The sequence below is a fragment of the Somniosus microcephalus genome, chromosome 29, assembly GCF_052327205.1.
Source record: "Somniosus microcephalus isolate GS21.2 chromosome 29, FLI_Smic_1.0, whole genome shotgun sequence".
NCBI classification, from domain to species: Eukaryota; Metazoa; Chordata; class Chondrichthyes; order Squaliformes; family Somniosidae; genus Somniosus; species Somniosus microcephalus.
The window spans coordinates 3,224,096-3,236,972 of record NC_141015.1 but is presented as its reverse complement, the minus strand read 5'-3'; the positions used below and the strand labels follow the sequence as shown (position 1 = coordinate 3,236,972).

Genomic DNA, 12,877 nt, shown 5'->3' with positions numbered 1-12,877 from the left:
CACGTGATCCTCCAGCGGCGGAAAAACATAATGAAATCATGACGTCAGGCTGGGGAGCCGCCCTAGCCAGTCCTCGTGGAGCCAGCAAAGAGTACAGGCCTGTAATGTAGTTCTCCTGTGTTTTCGTTTTAAACTCTGTTGATTAGTATTAAACATCGTTTGTTTGATAGACTGACTCGACCTCAGTCCTTTAGTTAGGAATCTAGCCATTCCTGCAGTGGTGACCCCGAATTTTCGTGAACAATTTTCGCGGAAGAAGCGAAGCGCGACGAAACATGGAAGCGAACTCCGTGGCTTTGAAGCTCCCACAGTTTTGGGAACAACAGGCGGCCTCCTGGTTCATCCAAGCAGAAGCACAATTCGATCTCCGAAACATCGTTGCGGATCAGACCCGTTACCTTTACGTGGCCTCCGCACCCAACAGCTCCACGGCCTCATGGATCATCAGCCTGCTGGAAAACCCCCCGGTTGACAGCAAGTATAATACTCTCAAAGCACTGTTAATACAGGTCTTTGGGCTCACGAAGGCGGAGCGTGCCCGCCGGCTACTCGCTTTGCCCGGGCTTGGCGATTCCAAGCCATCTGAGTTAATGAGCCAGATGCTCATGCTCCTTGGCTCAGAACCACAATGTTTCCTCTTTCGGGAGTTATTCCTGAGTCAACTACCCGAGCAGGTTAAGGCTGCCCTCGCCAGATCAGAAGCCACAGATTGCGCAGCACTTGCTGCAGAAGCAGATACGATTTATGCGGTCACGCAGCAAACCTGCGCCACCACGAGGCATCCCTCCCCAGCGAACGCCGCCCCGACGCCTCCATCCCCTGGCTTGTTTTTTTACCACGCCCGTTTCGGCGCCCTCCCTGCAGTTTCGCGCCTAATAAAAAAAACCGACATCAACACCAGCAGCAACTCCAGAAAAGGAGGACCGATTCTGAGGGACGTTCCGTGGCCGCGATGGCGATTGGAAATTCCGGGAAGCTCCTCTACATTACAGATTCCCTCTTAGGCCGGCGCTTTTAATGCGACACCGGGGCGCAGTGTAGCATCCTTCCTGCCTCAGCACTCGATATTCAGTTTGGGATGCACGGCCCCTCCCTCGTGGCAGCTAATGGCGGGGCCATTTGTTCCTTTGGCAAACGACGGGCCCAGGTGTGCTTCGGCGGACAACGGTTTAGGTGGGAATTTGTTACAGCCAAGGTTTCGCAAGCCATCCTCGGCGCGGATTTCTTATGCACCAACAGCTTCTTGGTGGATGTAAGAAATCGTCGATTGATCAACGCGGCCACCTTCCACTCCATCCCTTGCTTCCACAGTTCCGCAACATCGCACACTGTCTCCTGTGCGTTGCCCTCGCCGGACGAGTTCACTCGCCTATTGGGTGAATTCCCGGAGCTGACCAAGCCCACTTTCTCCTCCTCGGCCACTAAGCATGGTGGCGAACACCACATTACTATGGTTTACGCACGAGCTTGGCGCCTGGAACCCGACAAGCTCGCGGCTGCGAAGGCAGAGTTTGCCACGATGGAACGGCTGGGGATTATTCACCGGTCGAATAGTCCCTGGTCCTCGCCTCTCCACATCGTCCCGAAGCCCGGCGGTGGCTGGCGGCCATGCGGGGACTACCGACGCCTTAATGATGCCACTACTCCCGATCGGTACCCGATCCCGCATATAGAGGAATTCTCCGCCCATTTGGCGGGAAACTCAATCTTCTCCAAGGTCGACCTCGTCCGTGGCTATCACCAAGTTCCCGTACACCCGCAGGACGTCCAGAAAACTGCAGTCATCACTCCCTTTGGACTGTTCGAGTTTCTACGGATGCCATTTGGCTCAAGAATGCCGCACAGGCTTTTCAATGACTAATGGACTCGGTCCTGCGGGATCTTCCCTTTTTATTTTTCTACCTTGACGACATCCTGATAGCCAGCTCTACCAAAGAAGAACACATCTGCCATCTCCGCACCCTCTTTCGGCGCCTCAGCCAACATGGCCTCATAATCAACCCGGCCAAATTTCAGTTCGGCCTACAACAGATTGACTTCTTGGGACACCGCATTACTTCGGAGGACGCAATTCCGCTGCAGTCAAAGGTCAAAGCAATTACGGCATTCCCAAGGCCGCAGTCCACCAAGGCTCTTCAAGAATTCCTGGGCATGGTGAATTTCTACCACCGCTTTGTGCCCAAGGCAGCACGACTCATGCAGCCCCCCTGCAAGGCCCTCAAAGGCAAGGCCGGAAAGGATACAATAGCCTGGACGGTCGAAATGGACAACGCTTTCGACAACACAAAAACCGCTCTAGCCAATGCAACTATGATGGCGCACCCTCTGCCAGGTGCCACCATCGCCCTTACCACTGACGCTTCTGACTATGCCATAGGAGCTGTGCAGGAACAGTGGGTCAACGGGATGTGGCAACCATTGGCATTTTTCAGCCGCCAACTCCGGCGCAACTAATGCAAATACAGCACTTTCAACCGGGAGTTGCTGCCGCTGTTCCTGGCTATCCGCCATTTCCGTTTTTTGTAAGAAGGACGTCCCTTCACTGCATTTGTAGATCACAAACCACTGACCTTCGCCATGGCCAAGACCGCCGAACCATGGTCGGCTCGACAGCAGCGACAGCTAACTTTCATTTCAGAATTCACGACAGACGTCCAACACATAGCTGGCAAGGACAACTTGGTAGCGGATTGCCTTTCTCGCGTGACCGTACGGGCGATCCAGCTGGGCATCGATTATGCCCTCATGGCTACCGATTAGTCATCCGACCCTGAAACACAGGCGTATCGCAACAACACCTCTAGCCTCCAACCGACCGATGTGCAATTCCACGCTGCAGGCACCTCATTACTCTGCGATGTCTCCATGGGAGATCCCTGCCCGATCGTTCCAGTCGCCTGGCGCTGCAAAGTTTTCGACGCCATACATGGGCTTTTGCATCCTGGCATGAAGTCATCTCAAAAATTAATGTCGGCTAAGTTCGTCTGGAGAGGAATGCGTAAGGATATTCGCGACTGGGCTAACACCTGCGTCGTCTGTCAAAAGTCTAAGGTGCACCATCACGTTAAGGCCGCATTGGCCACGTTCGCAGTACCAGAACGTCGATTCGACCATGTCAACGTGGACCTCATCGGGCCACTTCCACCGTCGCAGTGGTTCACACACAACCTCACCATGGTCGATCGTACTACTAGATGGCCAGAGGCAGTTCCTCTGGCGTCTACTACGTCCGCCAATGTCGCCAGAGCATTCCTCTCCTCGTGGGTCACACGTTTCGGCGTTCCGGCGTTCCGGCGGACATTTCTTCAGACCGCGGTCCACAGTTCTCTTCCGAGCTCTGGAACGCTGTGGCCCAAGATCTCGGCACCAAGCCTCACCGCACCATGGCCTATCACTCGCAAGCAAACGGTTTGTGTGAACGTTTCCACAGATCGTTAAAGGCATCGCTGAGGGCCAGCCTCCAAGGCACCGGATGGGTGGATAAGCTTCCGTGGGTCATGTTGGGTCTCCGCATGGCACCCAAAGAATACCTGCAATCGCCCGTCGTGGAGTTCGTGTACGGCCAGCCACTCTGCGTACCGGGAGATTTCCTGCCGCTTCCAACTGAGCCGTGGTCCGCAGCCGAACAACTCAGCAACCACCGGGAAACAGCAAGGGCTTTTGCACCTATCCCAACTTCGCATCATGGCCTTCCATCTTCACATGTACCAGCGGAGCTAAAGAATGCTGAATTTGTATTAATTCGTCATGATGCTCATAGGGATCCGCTCAAGGCCCCTTACACAGTACTGGAGACAGGCGACAATAGTTTCTCTAGACATCGGTGGTAAACCCGACCACATATCCATTGACTGTCTCAAACCGGCACACCTGGACATCGAACGGCCAGTAGAGACCGCACAGCCACCACGATGTGGTCGACCTCCCGCTGCATCCATGCCAGACTGAAGGCTTCCATCCGCCAGCCCGCCAGCTGTTCAACAACGTCCACTCCAAGAATACAGGAGTCACTCTGACAGGCTTGTCAGACCTCCTAGTCGATTGACTTTTACTGTTAAAGACAATTCTGGGGGGGTGCATGTGGCGGAGCCACCAGGGGGACTCTGATCTAATGTACATAATTATCTTTAACAAATTATTAGCTACAGAATGAATCTGTATCTTTGTTCATATCATTGCATGTACATAGCGCGGTCCCTTTAAGAATGAGACCAAACGCGATGACATCATCACGTTGATCACGTGATCCTCCAGCGGTGGGAAAACGTGATGATGTCATGACGTCAGGCTGGGGAGCCGCCTTAGCCAGTCCTTGTGGAGCCAGCAAAGAGTACAGACCTGTAATGTAGTTCTCCTGTGTTTTCGTTTTAAACTCTGTTGATTGGTATTAAACATCGTTTGTTTGATAGACTGACTCGACCTCAGTCCTTTAGTTAGGAATCTAGCCATTCCTACAACACCATTGTTCAAAAAATTTGTATAGCTAAGCCCAGCAACTGCAGGACTGTCAGTTTAACCTCTGTAGCGAGGAAGATTTTAGAATCAATAATCAGGGACACAATTAACAGTCACTTGGACAACTGTTGATTAAATAAGGAAATCCAGCGCGGATTTGTTAAAGGCAAATCAAGTTTAACCAACTTGAGAGAGTTTTCTGATGAAGGCTTGATGAGGGCAATGCAGTTGGCATGGTGTACATGGATTTCCAAAAGTTATTCGACATAGTGCCACTTAATAGGCTTGCCAGAAAAGTTGAAGCCCATGGAATAAATGGGACAGTGGCAGCATGGGTATGAAATTAGTGTAGTGGTAAACACTTCATTTTTGGACTGGATGAAGGTATACAGTGGTGTTCACCAGGGGTCAGTTCTATGACCAGTGCTTTTCTTGATGTATATAAATGACTGGAATGTGGGTGTCTAGGGCAAAATTTCAAAATTTGCACATGATACAAAACTTGGAAGTGTAGTGAACAGTGAGGAGGATAGTGACAGACTTCAAGAGGACATAGACAGGCTGGTGGAATGGGCGGACACGTGGCAGATGAAATGTATTGCAGAAATGTGCGAAGATATACATTTTGGTAGAAAGAATGAGGCGATAAAATATAAACTAGAGGGTACAATATAAAACGGGTTCATGAACAGAGAGACCTTGTGGTGTATGTACACAAATCATTGAAGTGGCAGGGCCTTTAAAAACGCTTACAGGATCCTGGGTTTCATAAATAGAGGAATTGAGTACAAAAGCGTGGAAATTATGATGAGCCTGTATAAACCACTGGTTCGGCCTCTACTGGAGTATTGTGCCCCATTGTGGGCACCGCACATTAGGAAGGATGTGAAGGCCTCAGAGAGGGTGCAGAAAAAATTGACAAGAATGATTCCAGCGATGAGGGACTTCAGTTACGTGGATAGACTGGTGAAGCTGGGATTGTTCTCCTTAGAGCAGAGAAGATTGAGAGGGGATTTGATAGAGGTGTTCAAAATCGTGAGGGGTCTCGACAGAATAGAATGAGAGAAACTGTTCCCATTGGCTGAAGGGTCAAGAACCAGAGGACACAGATTGAATGTGCTTGGCAGAAGGACCAAAGGTGACGTGAGGGAAATTATTTTTGCTCAGCGAGTGGTTAGAATCTGGAATACAATGCCTGAAAGCGTGTTGGAGGCAGACTCAATCACAGGGTTCAGAACGTAGTTGAATTTGAATAAGTACCTGAAGGAACAAAAATTACAGGGCTACGGGGGAAGGGTGGGGGAGCGGGACTAACTGAGGAGCCACTACAGTGAGCTGGCACGGGCTCGGCGGGCCGATTGGCCTTCTTCAGTGCTGTAACCATTCTATGATTCAGTGAAAGACTGCGTCCGGCAGAGACTACCGTAAACGGGGGCCCATCCTTTATTCTCTGCCCCCGTTCTATAGCCCCCTCGATATCCCGGGTATCTCCCATTGCTCTCTGTACACGTTCTATATTCTTCCCTATCCAGGGTATCTCTCTTTACTCTCCGTCCCCATTCTGTATTCCCCTCTATCCAGGGTATCTCCCTTGATTCTCTGTTCCCGTTCTATATTCCCCTCTATCCCGGGTATCACAGGTATCTCTCCTTACAGTCACTCCCCGTTCTATATTCCCCTCTATCCCGGGTATCTCCCTTTACTCTCTGTCCCCGTTCTATATTCCCCTCTATCCCGGGCACCTGCCTTTACTCTCTGTTCCCGTTCTATATTCCCGTCTATCCCAGGCATCTCCTTTAACTCTCTGACCCCTTTCAGTATTTCCCTCTATCCCGGGTATCTCCCTTTACTCTCTGTCCCCATTCTATATTCCCCTCTATCCCGGGTATCTCCCTTTACTCTCTGTCCCCGTTCTATATTCCCCTCTATCCCGGGTATCTCCCTTTACTCTCTGTCTCCATTCTATATTCCCCTCTATCCCGGGTATCTCCCTTTACTCCAATTCCAATTCCAATTCAAATGCTTTATTGGCATGAAAGTTTACAGAGAACCATATTGCCAAAGCTTACATAGCAAAAAGGTACAGTTTTCCAACATTCCGTAGGTGTCAATCGATTTGACATTTGTTGGGTACATACAATATTACTTTTAAACAATATTAATTTTAAACAGTCTTACTCCCAGTCCCCATTCTATATTCCCCTCTATCCCAGGTATCTCCCTTTACTCTCTGTCCCCATTCTATATTCCCCTCTATCCCAGGTATCTCCCTTTACTCTCTGTCCCCATTCTATATTCCCCTCTATCCCGGGTATCTCCCTTTACTCTCTGTCCCCGTTCTATATTCCCCTCTATCCCGGGTATCTCCCTTTACTCCCAGTCCCCATTCTATATTCACCTCTATCCCGGGTATCTCCCTTTACTCTCTGTCCCCGATCTATATTCCCCTTTATCCTGGTTTTCTCCCTTTACTCTCTGTCCCCATTCTATATTCCCCTCTATCCCGGGTATCTCCCTTTACTCTCTGTCTCCGTTCTATATTCCCCTCTATCCCGGGTATCTCCCTTTACTCTCTGTCCCTGTTCTATATTCCCCTCTATCCCGGGTATCTCCCTTTACTCTCTGTCCCCATTCTATATTCCCCTCTATCCCGGGTATCTCCCTTTACTCTCTGTCCCCATTCTATATTCCCCTCTATCCCGGGTATCTCCCTTTACTCTCTGTCCCCGTTCTATGTTCCCCTCTATCCCGGGTATCTCCCTTTACTCTCTGTCCCCGTTCTATATTCCCCTCTATCCCGGGTATCTCCCTTTACTCTCTGTCCCCATTCTATATTCCCCTCTATCCCGGGTATCTCCCTTTACTCTCTGTCCCCGTTCTATATTCCCCTCTATCCTGGGTATCACCCTTTACTCTCTGTCCCCATTCTATATTCCCCTCTATCCCGGGTATCTCCCTTTACTCTCTGTCCCCATTCTATATTCCCCTCTATCCCGGGTATCTCCCTTTACTCTCTGTCCCCGATCTATATTCCTCTTTATCCTGGTTTTCTCCCTTTACTCTCTGTCTCCGTTCTATATTCCGTTCTATCCCAGTTGTCTCCCTTTATTCTCCCTGTTTCTCTGTGCAGAGCCCGGTTGTTCCCCTTCCCCTGTATGAACTCCGTGCCCCATTGCCCTGACTGATGATCCCAATCTCTCTGCATTTTCCATTCCTATTCTCACACTTTGTTCTGTTTTGTATATTTACTCCTCGCTTAGCGACTAGTTTATCTGTAATTTCCCCCACAATTTACCTTTTAAATCTGTACCATCCTTGAACAAGTGTCATATCACACTCCCACTGGCCGGTGCACTCAGTCTCAATACAATCCGTGCTCCTCCAGGGCTGGTCCAGGACGGTGTGATTTTCACACGGGTCAGTGAGTGCCGAGTCTGTGACTGAGTGACCGAAAGATGTTTAATGTTAATATAAAGTACAGTTAATGTTACACAGTGGCTTGTACACCCCGAGGCACCCTCGTTGAATATCCCCCAAATGAAAGATGGAAATTTGCATCTTTCTCTAAACCAGGTTTCCATCTCTCTCCCAGCCCAGTCTCCGCTCGAGCTCACTGTTCACAGACCGTCCTCCCTATTGTGGATTAAACCTTACCTCCCAGGTAACAGAAAGCAGCAATACCCCAGATTCACTTCATCCCAGTAGAAAACTTGCACATTTTTGCTGGAATTTAGCGATTCTGTTTACCAGGCTTCATTCAGTGTCCCTGAAAGTTGGGCTCAGTTTTAATTCTATTAACACAGAGACACGGGATGTCCGGTTCACTCTCGCACTCTCCCTCCCTCCTCGCAGACTGATCTCTCTAATTTGCATTAACTATTATCTCCCAGCTACAGAACGCTGTGTGCCAGGGTAAGTTTCAGGCTGCAGTTCCCGTGGGCATCTCCGAAACTGTGGACACTCCAACTGCACCTGCAGACTGGGCTGGTGAACAGAGGGCAGATGGTGAGGGACACTCAATGGTCAGTGAGAGATATCATTGGGTATCTCAGTCCCCAGGAAAACACTGAGTGCAGATGGTGAGGGACTCTCAATGGTAAATGAGAGATATCAAGGGGTATCTCAGTCCCCAGGTGAACACTGAGTGCAGATGGTGAGGGACTCTCAATGGTAAATGAGAGATATGAAGGGGTATCTCAGTCCCCAGGAGAACACTGAGTGCAGATGGTGAGGGACTCTCAATGGTAAATGAGAGATATCAAGGGGTATCTCAGTCCCCAGGTGAACACTGAGTGCAGATGGTGAGGGACTCTCAATGGTAAATGAGAGATATCAAGGGGTATCTCAGTCCCCAGGTGAACACTGAGTGCAGATGGTGAGGGACTCTCAATGGTCAGTGAGAGATATCATGGGGTGTCTCAGTCCCATGTGAAAACTGAGTGCAGATGGTGAGGGACACTCGATGCTCAATGAGATATATCATGGGGTATTGTAATGATCAGTAACGTGTCATTCTAGAATGGTACACTAGGTGGAGCTGTATGTTTAGTAGGGGGCTACCCACAAGGCAGTAGTCAAGATGGATGCCTGTACACTAGTCCACATGGCTGAATAATTGACTAGCTCAAGCTAGCTGTTCATAATGAAAACGTCTATTTATTTATGAACATAACATGGTACTGTGGCAAAACCACAAATGATCTTCTGTACAAATGCATAACTGTCTTTAACCCAATGTTACAGCATCTGTGTTTGTTGGCTGAGTGTAAGTAAGCTTTCTGCAAAAGCCCTGAAACAACGTGATGACGTCATCACATTGGTCACGCGATGCCCCGAACGGCGGGAAACGTGATGACGTCTTGACGTCAGAGAGTGGGAGGTTCTAAGCCCAGACCTCGTGTAACAAGCTGCTGAAAAGACCTGTTTGCTGTTGCTCCTGCATGTTTTTGTTTTGTTCACTTGTTTGATTAAATTCAGTTGAATTATTGAACTGACTCGACTTCAGTCCTACATTGGTGACCCTGAAGCTTCGCGGATGATTTTCGCGGAGGAAAGTTCGAGAACACGATGGATGTGAATGCAGCGAGTTTGAAGCTCCCTCAATTTTGGGAACGACAGGCAGCCTCCTGGTTCGTGCAAGCGGAGCCTCAGTTGCAACTTTGGAACATCGTGCTGGATCAGACCCGTTACCTTTACATGGTCTCCGCACTGGACAGCTCGATGGCTTCCTGAATCCTCAGCCTGCTGGAGAACCCGCCCGTGGATGACAAGTATGAAACGGTTAAGGCGCGCCTTATGCAAATATTCGATCTCACGAAAGCGGAGCGCGCACAACGTTTGCTCACACTCCCCGGGTTAGGCGACGCTAAGCCTTTCGAGTTGATGAGCCAAATGCTCACACCCCTCGGGTCTGAGCCACAGTGTTTTCTATTTCGGGAACTGTTCCTGAGCCAGCTCCCTGAGCAGGTATAAGCAGCCCTCGCCAGGTCAGAGGCTACGGACAGCGTAGCGCTCGCGGCCGAAGCTGACACCATTCACGCGGTGATGCAACAGTACTGTGCCACTTTGAAGCATCCCACCTCGAGGAACCCTGCCTCGGCACCTCCACAGACCGGCCTCTGTTACTACCACGCCCGGTTTGGACCGAAAGCCAGATACTGCCGACCTCCATGTCGTTTCGTGCCACCGGCACCGAGAAAGCAGCAAAACCGTGCGCGAGAACGGAAGAACGACACCGAGGTCGGGTTCACGTCCACAATGATGGTTGGTGATTCTGGGAAATTGTTGTATATCACCGACTCCATTTCAGGCCGACGGTTCTTGTGCGACACGGGCGCCCAGTGCAGCATCCTCCCTGCTTCACCCCTCGACATCGGGTCCGGGAGGCGTGGTACTCCACTACAGGCCACCAATGGCAGCGCTATCCATACATTTGGGATGCGATGAATCCAGTTGTGTCTCGGCGGGCAACTCTTCCACTGGGAGTTTATAACCGCCAAAATACCACTAGCAATCCTTGCCGCTGAGTTTTTCTGTGCTAATAACCTACTGGTCGACGTACGTAATCGCCGCCTGATTCACGCCGACTCATGGGCCCCTATCCCCTGTATTTGGGGCTCAGGCGCGGCCCCCGCGCTCGCTTGCACTGAGTCGACACCCGACAACTTCACCCGCCTGCTCAAGGAATTTCCGGAGCTCACTCGACCCACCTTCTCGGCGACGACCGCCAAACGTGGTGTTGAGCACCACATCGCGATGACCGGCCCCCCGATTTAAGCCCACGGTCGACGTTTGGAGGCCAGTAAACTCGAGGCCGCGAAGGCGGAATTCGCGACCATGGAGTGGTTGAGCATCATTCGCCGGTCCGATAGTCCCTGGGCGTCTCCGCTGCATATCGTGCCAAAGCCAGGCAGTGGGTGGCGGCCCTACGACGATTATCAGCGCCTCAATGAGGTCACGACTCCGGACCGGTACCCGATACCGTACATCCAGGATTTTTCCGCACATTTAGCAGGCAATTCATTTTTTTCCAAGATCGACCTCGTCCGGGGGTACCACCAGGTGCCCGTCCACCCCCAGGACGTCCAGTAGACGGCGGTCATTACCCCATTTGGACGTTTCGAATTCTTATGAATGCCTTTCGGTCTCAAAATTGCGGCGCAGGCGTTCCAACGCCTCATGGATTCGGTGCTACGGGACCTCAAATTCCTTTACGTGTACCTTGATGACATCCTCGTCGCCAGCACTTCAAAAGAGGAGCATCTACGACACCTGCGCATCCTTTTGCACTGCCTCCAGGAGCATGGCCTAATAATTAATCCACACGAGTGTCAATTCGGACTGAGGCAGATTGATTTTCTGGGCCACCGCATCATGGCAGAAGGGGCACTGCCACTCCGGGCGAAAGTGGCAGCCATCGCTGCGTTTCCACGGCCACAATCCGTCAAAGCGCTCCAAGAATTCCTCGGCATGGTAAATTTTTACCATCGATTTCTCCCCCGGGCCGCACAGCTCATGCGGCCGCTCTACGAGGCAATCCGAGGGAAGCTGGGGAAAGAAACTGTGTCTTGGACGCCGGAGATGGACTGCGCTTTTGGGGACACGAAGGAGGCCCTCGCCAATGCGACGATGTTGGCGCACCCGCTGCCTGGCACCAGCATCGCGCTCACGACAGGTGCGTCGGACTACGCCGTCGGCACCATGCAAGAGCAATGGGTCAATGGGACATGGCAACCGCTGGTGTTTTTTTAGTCGCCAGCTGCGTAGTAACGAATGTAGCCACAGCACGTTCGACCGGGAGCTGTTGGCATTGTTCCTGGCCATCGGCCACTTTGTTTTATATTGGAAGGACGCCAATTCAATGCGTTTGTTGATCACAAGCCCCTGACATTTGCCATGGCCAAGACGACTGAGCCATGGTCAGCCCGGCAGCAATGACAACTCACCTTCATTTCTGAGTTTACCACCGACATCCAGCACATGGCTGGGAAAGGCAACATGGTTGCCGACTGCCTTTCACGTGCGACCGTCCAGGCCGTCCAACTGGGGCTCGATTATTCGCTCATGGCAGCTGACAAAGCGACTGACCCAGAAACGCAAGCTTTCAGCTCTGATTTGTCCTGCCTGCAGCCAGCAGATGTGCCTTTCCATTCGGCCGGCAACTCCTTGCTCTACGATGTCTCCTCGGGAGACACACGACCGATCGTTCCGTTGTCCTGGCGCAGGAAAGTATTCGATGTAGTTCACGGACTTGCACACCCAGGCGTGCGGGCTTCACAGAAATTGTAACGTCCAAATTCGTCTGGAGGGGAATGAGAAAAGATGTGCGCGACTGGGCCAAGACCTGTGTTGTGCGCCAGAGGGCGAAGGTACAGCGCCACGTCAAAGCTCCTGTCGCCGTTTTCGAGGTACCGGAGCGGCGATTCAAGCACGTTCATGTCGACCTCGTGGGCCCACTACCGCCGTCACATGGGTTTACGCATCTTCTGACAATCATCGACCGTACCACCAGGTGGCCGGAGGCCATTCCTTTAATGTCCACCACCTCCGCAGATGTCGCCCGAGCTTTTCTTTCATCCTGGGTTGCTCGTTTCGGCGTACCATCGGACATTTCGTCAGACCGCAGGCCGCAGTTTTCGTCTGCTTTGTGGAATGCCATGGCTTCAGGTTTGGGCACCAAGCTCCATCGGACCACGGCTTACCATCCGCAGGCCAATGGGTTATGCGAACGCTTTCACCGCTATTTGAAGGCGTCGGTCCGGGCCACCCTCCAAGGGACCGCATGGGTGGATAAGCTGCCATGGGTGATGCTCGGGTTGCGCACAGCGCCTAAAGAGGACCTGCAGGCATCGGCCGCTGAACTAGTTTATGGCCAGCTGCTCAGGGTGCCCGGCGACTTTCTTCCATCACCGACGCGTCCGTG

At 51.5% G+C, this 12,877-nt stretch overlaps 1 protein-coding gene across 1 annotated transcript in view; it reads right to left on the bottom strand.

Annotated features, from left to right (window-relative positions):
- Positions 1–12,613, bottom strand: part of LOC147098198 (uncharacterized) — a 101,022-nt gene extending 88,409 nt beyond the window's left edge. The window contains exons 1-2 of the mRNA XM_085969965.1: positions 12,556–12,613; positions 7,751–7,895 (exon numbers count right to left, since the gene is read on the bottom strand). Of these exons, the coding sequence (XP_085826091.1) occupies positions 7,751–7,895; positions 12,556–12,613 (203 nt within the window). The remainder of the gene's footprint in view (positions 1–7,750; positions 7,896–12,555) is intronic.
- Positions 12,614–12,877: the final 264 nt, after the last annotated feature.